Raw genomic sequence first — 17,374 nt, 5'->3', positions numbered from 1 at the left:
ACAGAGAAGCAGCAGGCAGGGGTTTTATAAGCACCCTGTTTCTATTTTTTCATTTTATTTACCCAACCTGCTGTTGACATTACGGAGCTGTCGTTCTCCCTTCGCCTGCTTCCACTCTTTATCACCCTATAAAAAGCCACGTGGATCCACAAGCCAGGAATGTGACGATATTAACCTGAAATGAGCTGAACACAGAGAGGAATTATTCAAGGCCTCTCACATCACAAACCCTGCCTGCTCAATTTGAAGTTATTTCCCCCCAAAAAACCTCTTCCTCCCCTCGTACCCATCTCATCACCAGGCATGTGGAACAGAAAACAAGCAGCACGGCTCTGGGCTTTAAAAGGATTGAGCAGAAAGTTAATGTTTTGATTGAATTCCAGCCGTTTTAAAAATAGTTGTGGGGGATAAGCGGCGGGCTGGGCAGAGTGAGGGGACCGTGCCAGGCAGGGCCCGTAAACCCTCCAAGAGAGACACAACGGCAGGAATCCTGCAGAGGCTCACAAATAGCCCAGCTAATGTATCCGCGGGGAATAACAAGTGTATGTCTTACTCTTGCATTTGACAGATTTCTGTCCCATGCTCCTGTGCCCTGTGCATTTTTGGCACCCGTGCTTTATTATAAAGTATACAGAGAAATGTGCCAGGAAAAGTACACAGCAAAGGGAGAACCGCATGTATATCAGGTCCTGCTGTATGTTAATCTTAAACTTGGCTTTCTAAGGGCGCACTCACACTGTCCGTCTGTACCGTGCCCTGGGCTTTAGGGTACTTGCCTCCCCCTCCCTCTCCCCCCGCGAACCAGGCCCGTTTGTACTCACACTACCTGGGCCTGGGCGAATGCTTCTTGCCTGTCCATACGTCATCACGCCGTGACACGTCACACGCATTGATGACGTCATCGCGATGCGTCGCTTTGTTTACAAATCTTTCCGTAGACCTCTGAGTTTTTGTGCGTCTTGTCGACTGTTTTTGAATCTTTTCATCGACCAAATCTGCAGTAAACACTCCACCTCCGCATCACACCAACGTGAACCTTTCGCCGCCATTGTTTGAAATGTCCGCGCATGGTCCCTCCTTCTTTTTTCTATGTCCCAACAGGCGCACATAAAATGACGTCAGAGCCGTCGTAGGCCTCGTGCTCGTACACGTGCAAACGTGCTTTACAAAAGCCCACCTCTCTCAGACGGGCCGTGGACGGCCAGCTGGCCGCAGTTATGCGCAGAGCGGGTGCACTCACACTGGTCAAACGCACTAGGCTTGACCCGAAAAAACGGTTTTGGCCCGGTGCGGAAGGACAGTGTGAGTGCGCCCTAAGAGTCAAACTTGAGTATGACACATAAGGAATGACACATTTCCTCTGTATTTGGGCAACATCCGATCTTCACACTATGTAAACTCATTATATTGATTGACGTCATCGCGATGCGTCGCTTTGTTTACAAATCTTTCCATAGACCTCAGAGTTTTTCGCATCACACCAACGCGAACCTTTCGCCACTATTGTTGTTGTTGTTAAATGTCCGCGCATGGTCCGTCTTTTTTTTTTTTTTTTTTCTATGTCCGAACAGGCGCACATAAAATGACGTCAGAGCCGCCGTAGGCCCTGGTGCTTGTGCTCGTACACGTGTGCACGCTCTCTCAAACGGGCCGTGGACGGCCAGCTGGCTGCAGCTAGGCGCAGAGCAGTTGCACTCACACTGGTCAAACGAACTAGGCTTTACCCGTAAAACCTGTTTTGGCCCGGTACGGAAGGACAGTATGAGAGGGCCCTAAATGCTCATTATGTGTCTCTTAGAAAAAAGAAAAATTCATGATAAAGCAGAGGAGGGGGATACGTTTCCAACTCCAAACCAACCACATTGATGCCGAACATTTACATTGATGTTCCACACACATATACAATTTAGGATTTGCATTAAAATGTGTAAAAAAAACTAACAAAGGAGACACGTCAGCTCCCTGAAAGTGAAGCCCCAGCCTTACTGCACTCATCTCTAGAAACAGATTCTCCATTTGAGTGTAGACTGTTTTGCCTTTTTCTCGCAAAATGCTGGATACATTCACTCTTTTCAGGCTCTGAAAAATCACTCAAACAATCTGAAACGGCAAAAAAAGTTAATTTTTTTAACTCTTGAACTGCTCATAATTAATTTTGATACTAAGGCCATAACCTGTGAAGAAGGGCAACAGTCAGATGTGCCTTATTTTAAGATGCATCATAAGCCAAGAGGGTTGGGAACCGCTGGATTAATCAACTGATTATTTCGCAGTTGATCATAAAGTCTATAAAATGTCAGCAACTCGCCTAAACTGCCCATCAAAGGTTCCCAGAGACCGTGGCGATGTCTTAAAATGTCTTATTGTGTGTGACAAATTAGTCCAAACCCAAATAAATGGGTTTTATATCATATAAGAGTAAAAAAACGGGAAATAGCCACAGTGAATTTGTGCTTAAAAGACTTCCATCCTTACTTGTCTATTTTTAATTATTTTGTTAACTGCAATAAAAAGGCTGGGTTGCAATTGGTGGTTTCAGCATCAAACATTCATTTGTGTAAAAACTTGTTTATTTTAATTCAACAGTAAAACACGACTGGACTGAAGCTCTACCACACACACAGACACAAATGCTCTTGTTTGGGTTTGTTACAGGAAATGAAAGCTGTGTGAACGCACTGACAGTCCATAGCTGTTTGGTAATGTATTGCATTGTTCTATCGTTGCTGCTCGTCGCACACAATGCAGCTTGTGTGTTGCTAAGATCAAGTGAATAACGTGTTTGCGTGAGAAAGTGAATGCAAATGTGTGTCCAGGAGCACCCAAGGCCTGTGTGTATGCGTATGTGTGTGTGTATGTGTGTGTGTGTGTGTGTGTGTGTGTGTGTGTGTATGTGTGTAGGAGGTTGTGTTTCACCAGCAGGTTGTGATGGAATGATAAATCTGCGGCCAGATGGATGGGTTATGTATGAGGCGTGGGAGACTCCTGTTTTCTCCACTCTGTGCTCCCTCACACCATCATTTAAAACTAAAAATACACTGAGACTCTCAGGTATCAGAGTCCTCACCACTCACACAACAGGCCGAAGATTTTGCACCTAAAAACAGAGGTGTATAAAAGTTTTGCACGGCTCCGTTGACGTCCTCGTCACTTTGATCAGTGCGAAAAAAGAAAGTTCTTCAAAAGTCAAGTCTTCCATCAAAGCTGCGATATCCAAAACACATGCACAACGATAAATGCCGTTTTACTTATTTCTTTCCACTGTTGTGTGCACGTCAATCTTATCTCAGCCACGGTCTTTACGTCTAGACAAGAAGAGCTAGCAGATTAAGACAAATCTTAGGGTGTATACATTTCCTTTCACATGAGCCATATACCACTGTGAACACCTCAAGACACTCCGATTTTACTTCTCCAAATGCCAGATTCTGAGAATGGACGAGATTCAAGGAAGTTTATTTAAAGGTTTTAATGAACAACCAGATGGGGAACTCATGTTGTTGCACACTTGTAATAGTAATCATTTGAGTTTTAGAGAGATATTTTAGTTTTTCTGGACGCAACGTATAACTATTCCTTTCTGGAGATAAGTTCTTCCTCGTGTTTTGCATTCCTTCTCACATCCCTGCAAGGTGGATCTTGGACCGGCTCATGGTTTGTTCTATTTGACCAAGGTATTACATAATGTGCCGTCAGGTCTGTGTATATTTGTCTATGCGTGTCGCTGTGTTTGTGTGTGTGTGTGTGTGTGTGTGTGTGTGTGTGTGTGTGTGTGTGTGTGTGTGTGTGTGTGTGTGTGTGTGTGTGTGTGCGTGTGTGTGTGTGTGTGTGTGTGCTGGACCTTGATTTTTGCTCCGTTTGTAATGAATGTTTTACAGCAGGACCGGGGGAACCCTTTTACCCTTTAAAGCACATTAACAAAACTCAAGATTTATCAGTCACTGTAACTTATGTTCCATATTCATTACTTTCTAAGTCCTTGACATAATGTAATGTACCTGCTGGTAAGACGTTTTAGGTCAACAGTAAACAGCTGGCTGATGTATCACAGCAGCTGGGAGATCACCAACAATCGGGCCTATTCAATAAGTTCCACCGACTTCCCATTGACTGCTTTTAAAATGTGATTCTCTCCTTCAGTAGTGGCAGTAAAGTGATGATGAGAAAACGAATTAGGGTCGCAAATCCAACATCAGGAACACCTGGACGAATAGAAATATACTCACTAAAATGTAACATACGATACCTACAGGGCTGTCCTCGATTAAATCAGTCGACTGACACTCACACATTGGTCGTCTAATCGATCAGTTGATCTGTAAAACTGAGTTCCTGTACTATGCATCGTGCAAAAGCACAACTTTAAATCTTGTGTTCACCAGAAATTTGCTCAGAAGTTTCTTGCAAATACGTCAGCATGAAAAAAAAGCCTGAAAAAAAGGCTATTCAGGGGCGGCGGCAGCTCAGTCTTTTGGTGACTCGGCTGGGAAGGACGGAGGGTCGCTGGTACGAGTCCCTATGTGGACCATGATTGGAGCGTGGACTGGTGGCTGGAGAGGTGCCAGTTCCTCTCCTGGGCACTGCGGAGGTGCTGTTGAGCAAGGCACCGAACCCCCCAACTGCTCGGGGCGCTGATCACTGGCAGCCCCCTCGCTCTGACATCTCTCCATTAGTTGCATGTATATAGGTCCTGTCTGTGCATGTGTATTTCGGGTGTGTGTGTGTGTAACATGAAAAAATAGAGTGAAAATTGAATTTCCCCATTGCGGGATGAATAAAGGAATTCTTCTTCTTCTAAAGAAATCTCAATCAATGAATCAACTAAGAGGAGGCAGCCCTGGAAGCCTTGTAATCTAATTTTTATAAAGATCTGTTACTTTCTCTGTATGATATTGATAATAATGTGCCACATAGCATCCTGGAAAACCAGTCCTTTAAATGAAACCATGGTAACCCGTGCCAACTTCAGCTCTACAGGCATCACCAGATGATTGTGAGATTACTGGAAAAAGTAAGTCAACAGTCACAGGACGCATATTTGTACGTGTAGAACTGTAAATTGAAGCATTATTGGCGTCGCAGAGCTTCACTGGTCACTGTCAGTTTGTCTGTTATGAATGTTGTCGTTACTGCCACATTGCATTGTGCGATATTTATGCAATCTTCACTGGAAAGCAGTAAAGTATGCAAATGGTATGCAATTCATGCACTATTAGTCTCATTTTATGGTTTTAGCCGATTAAATAGCATGTTAGCACACAATTTAAGATGCAATCATGTAGATGGATTATTTGGACGACCGTATGATATGTGCTGACATCACAAAGTCACAAAGTCGGTACAATTCGGATTCAATGCGAGTCCATTCAGGGGCATGTGGTCAATATTAAACAATATCATAAGCCCATTTCACAAAATCTGTGACATTTATATCTCATTTCATCCTTAACCGCTTATCTGGGGTCGGGTCACGGGGGCAGCGTCTCTCACAAAAAGCCACTAAAATATGATTTGACAACTTTATTACTACTCCTCTCCGGGAACCATCACCTTATCGTGGTGGAGAGGTTTGTGTGTCCCTGTGAACCTGAGGGCTGTGTTGTCTGGAGCTTAATGCTCCTGGTAGGGTCTCCCATGGCAAAGTGGTCTCAGGCGAGGGGCCGGACTAAGAATGGTTCACAAAGACTCGATGGACAAACAACAAAGAGGAAGAGAGACCCTGCCCGGAGGAAGCCCGGGGCCCCCGTCTGGAGCCAGGCCCAGACGGAGGGCTCGCCGGCGAGCGCCTGGTGGCCGGGTTTGCCACGGAGCCCGGCCGGGCACAGCCCGAAAAAGTGACGTGGCACCTCCCTCCTCTCCATCCTGTGGGCCCACCACTCGCAGGAGGAACCACTTGGGTCGGGTGCGCTGCTGCACGGGTGGCAGTGAAGGTGAGGGGCCTCGACGGACCAGACACGGGCAGCAAAAGCTGGCTCTTGGGACGTGGAATGTCACCTCTCTGTCGGGGAAGGAGCCGGAGCTTGTGCGGGAGGTGGAGCGCTACCAGTTAGATCTGGTGGGGCTTACCTCCACACACAGTCTCGGTTCTGGAACCGTTCTCCTGGATAGGGGTTGGACACTATTCTTCTCTGGAGTTGCCCAGGGTGTGAGGCGCCGGGCGGGTGTGGGGATACTCACAAACCCCCGGCTGAGCGCCGCGGTGTTGGAGTTTACCCCGGTGGACGAGAGGGTCGCCTCCTTACGCCTGCGGGTGGTAGGGGGGAAAACTCTGACTGTTGTTTGTGCATATGCACCAAACAGCAGTTCAGAGTATTCGGCTTTCTTGGAGACCCTGAATGGAGTCCTGCATGGGGCTCCAGTAGGGGACTCAATAGTTCTGCTGGGAGACTTCAACGCCCACGTGGGCAATGATGGAGACACCTGGAGAGGCGTGATTGGGAGGAACGGCCTCCCTGATCTAAATCCGAGTGGTCGTCAGTTATTAGACTTCTGTGCTAGTCACGGATTATCTATAACTAACACCATGTTCGAACATAAGGATGCTCATAAGTGTACGTGGTACCAGAGCACCCTAGGCCAAAGGTCGATGATCGATTTTGTGATCGTATCATTTGATCTGAGGCCGCATGTTTTGGACACTCGGGTGAAGAGAGGGGCAGAGCTGTCAACTGATCACCATCTGGTGATGAGTTGGATCAGAGGATGGGGGAAGATTCTGGACAGACCAGGTAAACCCAAACGAGTAGTGCGGGTGAACTGGGAACGTCTGGAGGAGGCCCCTGTCCGAGAGATCTTCAACTCACACCTCCGGCGGAGCTTTTCTGGCATCCCTGTGGAGGTTGGGGGCATTGAACCGGAGTGGGCAATGTTCAAAGCTTCCATTGCTGAAGCTGCAGCGGTGAGCTGTGGCCTCAAGGTCTTAGGTGCCTCAAGGGGCGGTAACCCTCGAACACCGTGGTGGACACCGGTGGTCAGGGAAGCTGTCCGACTGAAGAAGGAGGCCTTCCGGGATATGCTATCCCAGAAGACTCCGGAGGCAGTTGCAAGGTACCGACAGGCCAAAAGGGCTGCAGCCTCTGCTGTGTCAGAGGCAAAGCAGCGGGTGTGGGAGGAGTTCGGAGAAGCCATGGAGAAGGACTTTCGGGCGGCACCAAGGTGCTTCTGGAAAACCATTCGACATCTCAGGAGGGGGAAACGGGGAACCGTCCAAGCTGTTTACAGTAAAGACGGGACGCTGGTGACCTCAGCCGATGAGGTGATCGGGCGGTGGAAGGAGCACTTTGAGGAACTCCTTAATCCGACTAACACGCCCTCTTTTGTAGAGGCAGAGCTGGAGGCTGATGGGGAATCATTGTCAATATCCCTGGCGGAAGTCACTGAGGTAGTCAAACAACTCCACAGTGGCAAAGCCCCAGGGGTGGATGAGATTCGTCCAGAAATGCTGAAAACTTTGGGTTGGGAGGGGCTGTCTTGGTTGACACGCCTCTTCAACATTGCGTGGAAGTCTGGGACAGTGCCAAGGGAGTGGCAGACCGGGGTGGTGGTTCCTCTTTTTAAAAAGGGGGACCAGAGGGTGTGTGCCAATTACAGGGGTATCACACTACTCAGCCTCCCTGGTAAAGTTTACTCCAAGGTGCTGGAAAGGAGGGTTCGTCCTATAGTCGAACCTCAGATTGAAGAGGAACAATGTGGATTCCGTCCTGGACGTGGAACAACGGACCAGCTCTTCATTCTCGCAAGGATCCTGGAGGGGGCCTGGGAGTATGCTCATCCAGTCTACATGTGTTTTGTGGATTTGGAGAAGGCATATGACCGGGTTCCTAGGGAGATACTGTGGGAGGTGCTGCGGGAGTATGGGGTGAGGGGGTCACTTCTGTGGGCCATCCAATCTCTGTACACCCAAAGTGAGAGCTGTGTCCGGATCCTCGGGAGTAAGTCGGATTCGTTTCCGGTGGGGGTTGGCCTCCGCCAGGGGTGCGCTTTGTCACCAATCCTGTTCGTGATTTTCATGGACAGGATTTCAAGGCGTAGTCGTGGTGGGGAGGGGTTGCAGTTCGGTGGGCTGAGGATCTCGTCTCTGCTTTTTGCAGATGATGTGGTCCTAATGGCATCGTCGGTCAGTGACCTTCAGCACTCACTGGATCGGTTCGCAGCCGAGTGTGAAACGGCTGGGATGAGGATCAGCATCTCTAAATCTGAGGCCATGGCTCTTAGCAGGAAACCGGTGGATTGCTTACTCCAGGTAGGGAATGAGTCCTTACCCCAAGTGAAGGAGTTCAAGTACCTCGGGATCATGTTCACGAGTGAGGGGACGATGGAGCGTGAGTTTGGCCGGAGAATCGGAGCAGCGGGGGCGGTGTTGCAGTCGCTCTACCGCACCGTTGTGACGAAAAGAGAGCTGAGCCGGAAGGCAAAGCTCTCGATCTACCGGTCAATCTTCGTTCCTACCCTCACCTATGGTCATGAAAGTTGGGTCATGACCGAAAGAACGAGATCGCGGGTACAAGCGGCCGAAATGGGTTTTCTCAGGAGGGTGGCTGGAGTCTCCCTTAGAGATAGGGTGAGAAGTTCAGCCATCCGTGAGGAACTTGGAGTAGAGCCGCTGCTCCTTAGCGTTGAAAGGAGCCAGTTGAGGTGGTTCGGGCATCTAGTAAGGATGCCCCCTGGGCGCCTCCCTAGGGAGGTGTTCCAGGCACGTCCAGCTGGGAGGAGGCCTCGGGGAAGACCCAGGACTAGGTGGAGAGATTATATCTCCACACTGGCCTGGGAACGCCTCGGGATCCCCCAGTTAGAGCTGGTTAATGTGGCCCGGGAAAGGGAAGTTTGGGGTCCCCTGCTAAAGCTGCTGCCCCCGCGACCCGACCCCGGATAAGCGGATGAAGATGAGATGAGATGAGATGAACTTTATTACTGAGCTCTTCCTGACATTTAAATGACAAACAAACTATTCTTTTTAGTAATAAACATAAAGTAGGGATTTTAAACTCTTACACTATAGTTCAGTAGACTCGGCGCTATTCAGGGTGACGTTGCAGCATAGTTGCATTTTTTATTTACTTTGGGTTTTTTTCACACTGCACTCTTTTTAGGAAAACCAAACACTAACATCACACTGATGAAACGGCCACGTAGATAAGGTAACCTAGCAACGTGCTTGTTAGCTAGAAAGATGACAGAATGGCTCAACACCACAGTTTAAGTGGTGTCGGGGTTTCTGGTTTTGCTGCGGTGTTTCTATCAAATAAATATGTCAGAAGAACGGGAACCTTTTGAGCAGCAGATGAGAAACTGAGTTGTTGAGCAGTTCCTTCTTCATATGAGACGAGTGAGACAGCACAGCAGGAGAAGACGGGACCTGAGGAAAGCTATAGACTACGATGTGTTGTACTTGTTACAAAGTTGACAAGCAGGGTATGGTCATAATGAGTAATGGTTATTGGCGAACTGTGTAAAAGCCGGAGTTTTATTAAATGTCTTAATTGTTTGCCTCCATTTATTAGTGTGTAGAGTTGGACATGAAGAAGAGCACACGCACCGCCGCTCTCCACCACGATTGGCGGCCCCCTTTACTTTCTTTTCTTTTTGTGTTGGTGTTAGGGGTGGGATGAAACCCTGAGCTAACGAGACGAGACGATACACGATATTGAGTTCACGAGACGAGATTTTGACACTATTTTTAACTTTCAGTATTTTTTTAAAGGCGCAGTTGACTGTAGCAGAGAGCTGTGCTGGTGCTGCAGTTGTCTTTGCATAGTGCTCAGGTTAGCCATGGTATAGCCTATGGTAAGCACGCTGGTAAAGTATACCACACCTCTAGTTGGTGTAGGAACCTAAGCCTCTGTATACTTGGGAGAGATAGTGCCGTGAATTCAATTCAATTCAAATTCAAAAAATTTTTATTTGTCCCCGGGGGCAATTCAGGGCACACAGAGCAGCAAGTAACGACAGTGCAACTATACAAAACATTTTAACCTAACAACAAGAATAAAGTGTAAAAGAAGAGTTAGTGTCAGGATGTTAGTGTGTTAGTACAGGTTAGATACAGAGAACATCGTCGGCGTGAGATGTAGAAAGACATGCGTGTATCGGATGCGTGATACATATGTGTAATGACTAGACGTAAACAGAACTATAGTGCAGTAATAGAGTATAAATATAATATATAACTATAAGCTAGATAATAAAGTGATAGTGGTGCATGGCAGGAAGACAGCAGTCTAAGTATATGCTAGCTCTGTGTAACAGATGAATACTGAAAAATAAAGTGACCATAGTGCTATGATGAAGACCTGGCTTGGTATGATCTGTGTTTATTCTAATAAAAGTGCAGTGCAGAAACCGGAGCTACTGCTCCATCCCCGGCCAAAACTTTCACCTACACCAACCCACTTTACCACTGTTTTTTGGTTCACTTCCTGTATTTGGTCCGATTTGCTTTCACACCTCAGATGAACCGCAGCGGGGTTCACTTGCAAGCGGACCAAGACACACCTTTTCAAGCAGACCAGAGTTCTCTTGCTTGGTCCGCACCAGAGCTTGATTGAGCTTTCACGCGATCCAAAATAAACCGGACTATTCAACTATTCAACAAACCAGGATTCGCTTAAAGCGGACAAAACCGCTCAGGTGTGAAAGCAACCTTACAGATGATAGAAATCAACATTTTCCTTTGCATCGATGGTGTTAGATCAATCCAGATAGATGTATCCTTACCCCTCCTTTAGTCAAAGTCAGACCCCCATGTTTCCAGTCTTGGTGCTAAGCGGATGCTGAATGTAGCTACATGTACTATAGAGAAATGTGGTATCAAGCGTATCATCTAACTCTCGGCAGGAAGCATATTACCCAAAATGGCAAAAACGCCTTTTAAGAACATACACTTTCAAAAGACTTGTACGAAGACACAACATGGAAGTGAAGTAAGAGTATTTGTAGCCCGAACTAAAGCTCCGACACAAAACATATAGATAGCTTCTCATGAGCCATCTATGACTTTAATTAACAGGGAAGACCCTGACAGAGTAACTTTGTTCTGGCCACTAAAGAAGACAAGACGATGCATAGCTGAAGTGAAGTGTGACATTTCAAGACCGCTGAGGGCTTGCACACCCGGAAGACGTCGGGTCTTCTTCACTGGAGTGGAGCAAAAACCAAAAAAAGACTGTGGAGAGGCTCAACTGTCTCACCAGAGGAGGTGTGGAGCAGAGAGACTGGCTTGTTTTGCAGGAAAAAAAATTTGGCCGGGGCCACCGTCCCCAGTGCCTTATAAGGCAGTGTTTCTATCCAGCTAGCACGTCGAAGCCGGGACTGCTGCTGCTGCTGCTTGCCTGAGAGCAACTCAACTGCACTCCAGAGACGGAGCGGACACTCAGGTCGACTATCAGGGTAAAGACAGAGAACAAGACACACAGGGGTTATCCCCACCTCCCCAAAGAGCTACACAATAAAGGAAGAAGTTCCAGTGTAGGTGGGGGGGGGGAGATGGTGGGACCATTAGATAAGAGAAATGGAAAAGAACAGGGAAGGCTGACAGAAAGGGAGGCAAGAGATGCAGGATGAGAAGAAGAGTGGTAAACATTAGGTGGGCAAGATAGGGATGGAAAAGAAGAACATGGGATGGAGAGAATGGAAATGGACGAGAGAAACAAACAGAGAGAAGGGGACAACCAATATTATACGCAAAACAAAACAAGTGCAAAATGTTGATATATTCAACTTAATGCTGAGTAAGCAGAGGGCACGCTGGATGAATAGGGAAGAGACAGCCAGGAACTGCCCCCGAGGCATGACCTGGAAGACATCAGACGAACTCTTCGCTCTCCGTACCTCATAACGTTCACACTTAAGTGCTGTGCATAAAGTTTTCTGGCAGTGCGAGGTCTGCAGATGTATCAAAAGGCTTTGGACTGGAGCTACAGTTAAAATACCTGCAGTGTGTTTAACAAGCCGGAGAGGAGGGGCTGAGCTGCAGGCCGAGAGGGAGAAGCAGAGCCAGAGAAAAAGAGATAAGGCTGAAAAGTGAAAGGGGAAAGTGCAGTCATTCGCAGGGACTTTGAGCCCCATATATAGCTGCCAACTATTTACTCAGTGAGGTCATTTCCTTCAGGACAGGCAGAAAGGCAACTTGCGCGACTCGCAATCAAGTGTCCGTATTTCTCGTTATCTCCAGATATGCCCTTTCTTTTTGCTCGCCCTCGACAATTCACTCCCCGCACTTGGAGCTGCCAAGCAAGTCCAGCACTTCAGTCAGCAGCGGTGTGCTGCCAAGTAATGATCACTGCAGGTTCAACAAGGGGAAGGCTGCTGAGACTTCAGGTTACATTTAATCGCACGCTGATAGAGGCAATATAGTGATTTACAGTTTATATGACCGCAGTGTATGGTGCCATTAAAGCAACATTGCGTGATCTTTGCTGAGTATTGTAGTTTTCTTTTTGGCAGCAGGTGTGACTTAAGGGTTTCTCTGCTGCTTAGTTATATATATATTTACAGTTTATATGACCGCAGTGTATGGTGCCATTAAAGCAACATTGCGTGATCTTTGCTGAGTATTGTAGTTTTGTTCTTGGCAGCAGGTGTGACTTAAGGGTTTCTCTGCTGCTTGGTTTCAATGTGCAATACTGTATATCCAAGCTAGGGCTGGGCAATATTACATATAAGATAATATTATATTATATTGATACTGTGATATGAGGCTAGATATAGATTTGGGTTAATACTGTAAGTGTTGTATTTTCATGGTTTTACTGGCTGCGTTACAATAAAATGATGTGATTTTCTGAACTTGGACTGTTCGAGATATTCTACTTTTTTATCCCCATGACTGATGATTGTTTATCACAAACCTCATTGTTGATATTGAGGTATTCTGTAGGGGTGTGACGTCACATCGATCTGGATTGATAAATCGATTAAATAACCGACATCCCAACACCATTGATGCAAAGTGAAAATATTGTTATACGTATCGTCAACTTTAAGATACGCCCTCATTTTGAAGTTCTAATTTTCTTATTTATGCTTTTATTAGAAAGAATAGTTTGTTTTTCACTGAAATGTCTGAAAGAGCTCAGTAATAAAAAGTACTATTTGTGATTTGGATGCATGCGACCGATTAAGTTGAATGGGCAGATGTTATTGTCTCTTATCGAAGGCAGGCCACTGAACTCAATCAAATCATAGCGTGGCAGACGTTGTGACATCAGCAAATACGGCAATGTTCTCCAAAGAATCTATATAATGACGTACACCCCTAGTACTTGGTGATGTTTGATTTTCTCCGTATTGCCCAGCCCTAATCCCAGTTTACAAAAGGGTCCGATTTCTTTACAGGAAGGTCACTGAGTTTATTTGACAGATGCTGCGGATTCCTCGCTGTCAGCCCTCCATATCCTCATGGTAGTCGGCCTACTGCTCCCTGGCAAGTCCTTAATACGTCTGACTTCAAGTTCACTGAAGAATACAAACCCGATATTTTACAAAGCTGTTAATTAGGGGACCGTATAACAGTCAACAAAGCAGCTTCTTCTCGTGTTTTTTTGCTGCTGTTGCTAAGCCACAATAGCAGGGGATGTGTGATTCATTGTTTACTGAATATGAGCCTGTGAGCAATAATTGAGGCACTTAAAGTATGCGTGTTTTTATTCCACCTGCAAAAAAGGACATTTATGAGCCCTAAGTGTTTGTGTGTGTGTGTGTTTGAATCCCTACATGAGCAGCTAAACTTTCTTGATCCCTGTAGAAGCTCCGAGGCTGCTAAAAATGGAAAACTGCAGCCTGTTCTCTCCCACGCATGCTTCCCACTCAACTTTTGTCTCCAACACTCACCACCTCTATCTCCCCGGCTCGCGTGCAGGAAGTAAACACCACCGGTGTCCGAGCGAGCCTTCTGCTAAAGGTTTTAAGGGAAGAGAGGGAACAGACCAGGAGTGCCTCGAGTAGTGTGGAGAGGGAACAAGGGGAGGGTATGTACGAGGGGGCCCGAGCTAGATGGGGCCCATTAAAAGGGGTGAGGTGATGCTTTTTAAGATAGGCCCGACAGTGTGTTTGCCCTCTGTCAGATCTAGTTAGGGGGCCCAGAAATTCAAACACCACCACTAAAATGGATGTAACTTTACAGCTTAAGTAGGTCCTGTGACATAGTGCTACCTCTGAATTACTGTTAGAGGTGTGGGTTGGAAAATAATGTCACTGTGGGGGTGGCAAAGGGTGACAACAGGCACAAAACCCACCACTAGTGACTCCAGCTTTCTCTGGTCTTTGCATTCAAATTCCCTCAGGTTCAGATTCGATAGTTCCTGTGGATCATAACTAACACCAGAAATTGTTTTGGGGAGACAGGGTAAATCTTAAGTGTCAGAAGAACTTTTTCCTATTTCAGCCTAATGTCGTGACAAACACCGGTATAACGGGAGTATTTTTCCACTGCCTTGTGCAACTTTAGGTCATGACTAACCTCACCAAAAGCATCCCTCCAGGGGTACACAACCCGATACTTTGACACTTTTCCAATACCACATGATTGAAACAACACGACATCCACATTTGATAGTATTGAAAGCACCAAAGCTATAATAAAAGCAGATCTACAATCGGGTTTTCAACCCAAGGCTGCGCAAAAGAAACAACAGAGACAGAAATCATCTGTGTGTCGGTGTGTGTTCAATTGACTTGTACTGTACCACCGCTGGATGCATGATGTTAATCTACCGAACCTTCAGAGTATTACTATAACAGGTATCCTTTGCTAAATAATATGACGTTATTCTGTAAAAGAAAGCTGAAATGAAACAATCATTTCCTTTCGCCTCAGTATCTGACATGATACACGCTAGCATTAGATCGTATCAGTAGAGAAATTTAAATTACTGACACCATCATTTGATTTTATATAATGCTCAACATCCATCAACAGTAGTTGCCCATCCATGCCCTGGTAATCAGACTAGATCAGATTAGTTCATCTTCTATTTTCATGATGAATTGATTGTTGTGATGTGAAAAATGTCCATCTTGGTTTCTCAAAGTCCAAGGTGACGTCTTTAAAATGTTTTGTTTTGTCCAAAACCCAAAGATTTTAGCTTTAATATGATATGAAACTAGTAAAAGCTGGAAACCTCCATGTTTGAGAGGCTGAAAACAGCATTTTCTGACTTTTTTGAATGTCAAAATGACTTTACCAATTAACCACTTATCAAACTAGTTGGTGAATAACATCTTTGTCCTTTGACTAACGGATTAGTCGACTGGTCGTTGCAGCTCTACAAAAAACGTGTTAAAAGGTCGGTGGTGACACATAAAGGTGATTTAATCTTACAAGTGTAAACACAGGGACGTGATCATTTGCTGCCTAACAGTTTAACAATGTATGAATGTATCAACTCCGAGGAAACAGTGGTGGAAATGCACCAGCTCACATCCCAGAAATATACAGTAGGTGGGAGGCAAGCCAGAGACACATTAAAGTGGAATCAGCATGATTCACATGCTGTACGGTCATCATGTACTCCTGTAATACACAGGCTTTAATGTGACATTAAAAATGTGGCATATAAGGGCAATTAACTGAGCCAACAGTTAGTTCAGGGAAGGCAGTGACAGCTGAGGGTTAGTTTCACATATGTGCATAATTCGGTATTTTAAAATTCATGTTGATTCAGTATATTTCCATCTTATCAAGTTAGCATGCCAAATATAGCAAGTCTTTTCATTTTTTGTGTTTTTGTTTTTGATTTGTTAATAGTTTACATTGAGCTGTAGCCTGAAATGGATCATACTGGCTTCCAGAAGACCCTCGCACCAGAATCTCAAAAGATTTCAGGCTTGATTGATTTGGGATTTTTGAGACCGACATCAGATTTAGAGGGGGGAATTTCACTGAATACTGCTATAGCGGTAGATATGGTGAATTTCTGACCATTAAAGTGTAAGTCCGGTGAAAATGGACCCATCTTTCAGCATGAAAATACATCAAACACACCATCGAGACTACCTGTCAACATGGCCCTACTGGTAAAAGCACAGACTATGTTTTATGTGTAGGCTTTGGTGCTATTTTGAGCAATATTAGTGGTTAAAAAATGCCGTTTTGGATACGTTCAGCACACCGCCCCCAACTACTCAGCATTAGCCCTTTGGGTCTGTTAGCGTTCCTCCAGGATTCATCCATACAAGGTTGATCCACGAAAAATAAAACTGTCTCCATGGCTTATTGGATGTATTTTCATGCCGATAAGACCATGGCGTCCATTTTCACTGGACTTACACTTTAAAACAAAGCTTATATACAGTCCAAAATACAATAAATTGCTATATGACCGCATTTCTAAACCATCACATAGCTTTCTGCATTATATGCTCATGTCAACACATACGCTGATATCGGTATATACCAAAACGATGGGCCGATATTGGTAATATCGGTCGGGTCTGGCTCAATTAAGACTCATCCGTTTTGTCCCAGTCAACAGGAAAAACTAAAATAAAAAGGTTTTGGTTGGTGAACTTTTTCTAATCACCCATCAGTGCAGGAAGACCAGAATGGGTGTGTAGGTCTTGTGGGTAGTGGTCCCATCCTGGTCTGGTGGGCCCAACTGTTACCCAGGAGGCGGCTCTACCCGGAAAAAATGAGTCTCCATAAACACACCAAATGGGACATTCTCCACAAGTTAATCCTAATCTGCAGACACGCTTCACAGAGCCCCAAACTGCACTGTCTGCACTCAGTCTTAACTATTAATCAGGCCTGCGGAGTACAGTAGATCCACCATGAGGCTCTGGGTGCATCAGCTGTTCCTTTTCTCTTCTTAAATGGCATTAGAGCAATGCATAGGATGAAAACTGTGCAGTTGCATAACACATAATAAAGACCAGTCCTCTGCAGCATCACTGTGCCTAATGTAAAAACCATGCTAACTGTAGCAGGGTACTATCTGGGACTGGAGAGAAGTAAAAAGACACAGGCACATGCATGTAAAGTAGCATAACCAAGAGTGTGGGTACGTGAACAGACAACATCATGAATAATCTATGAGGTGTGTGTCTCATTTGACTCACCAGCAAACTTTCCAGGTTTATGGCAGACCTGGGCTCCCGGATCATGTCCTCCAGCTTCTTCAGCCGGGTTTCCATCCTCCTCTCTGCGCCCACAGACATGGCTGCAGCCGTCGTTCAAAGTCCCCCCCCCCCCTCCCCTCCCCTCCAAAAAAAAAAAAAAAAACAATTTCCAAAATGTTTTGAGTTTACATGTGAACCACTCTTTGTTCCTGGCTAATGGCCGTGGGCCTAGCGGAGCAGCCCGGGGCTCTCAGCCCACCCAACTCGCCTCCAACACAAGGAAAAGTGTGCACAATGAAGAGAAAATAGTCCCAAAAAA

The 17,374-nt window shown here is 45.8% G+C and overlaps 1 protein-coding gene across 1 annotated transcript in view; it reads right to left on the bottom strand.

The window, feature by feature from the left end:
* rock2a (rho-associated, coiled-coil containing protein kinase 2a) overlaps positions 1–17,169 on the bottom strand; it is a 50,931-nt gene extending 33,762 nt beyond the window's left edge. The window contains exon 1 of the mRNA XM_083924048.1: positions 17,056–17,169. Within this exon, the coding sequence (XP_083780174.1) occupies positions 17,056–17,154 (99 nt within the window). The 5' untranslated portion in view covers positions 17,155–17,169. The remainder of the gene's footprint in view (positions 1–17,055) is intronic.
* Between the last annotated feature and the right edge of the window lie 205 nt (positions 17,170–17,374).

The sequence above is a fragment of the Echiichthys vipera genome (genome assembly GCF_963691815.1).
Source record: "Echiichthys vipera genome assembly, chromosome: 12".
Lineage (NCBI taxonomy): Eukaryota > Metazoa > Chordata > Actinopteri > Perciformes > Trachinidae > Echiichthys > Echiichthys vipera.
Note: the sequence above shows the minus strand (reverse complement) of the source record. Positions and strands in the feature narration are given on the sequence as shown.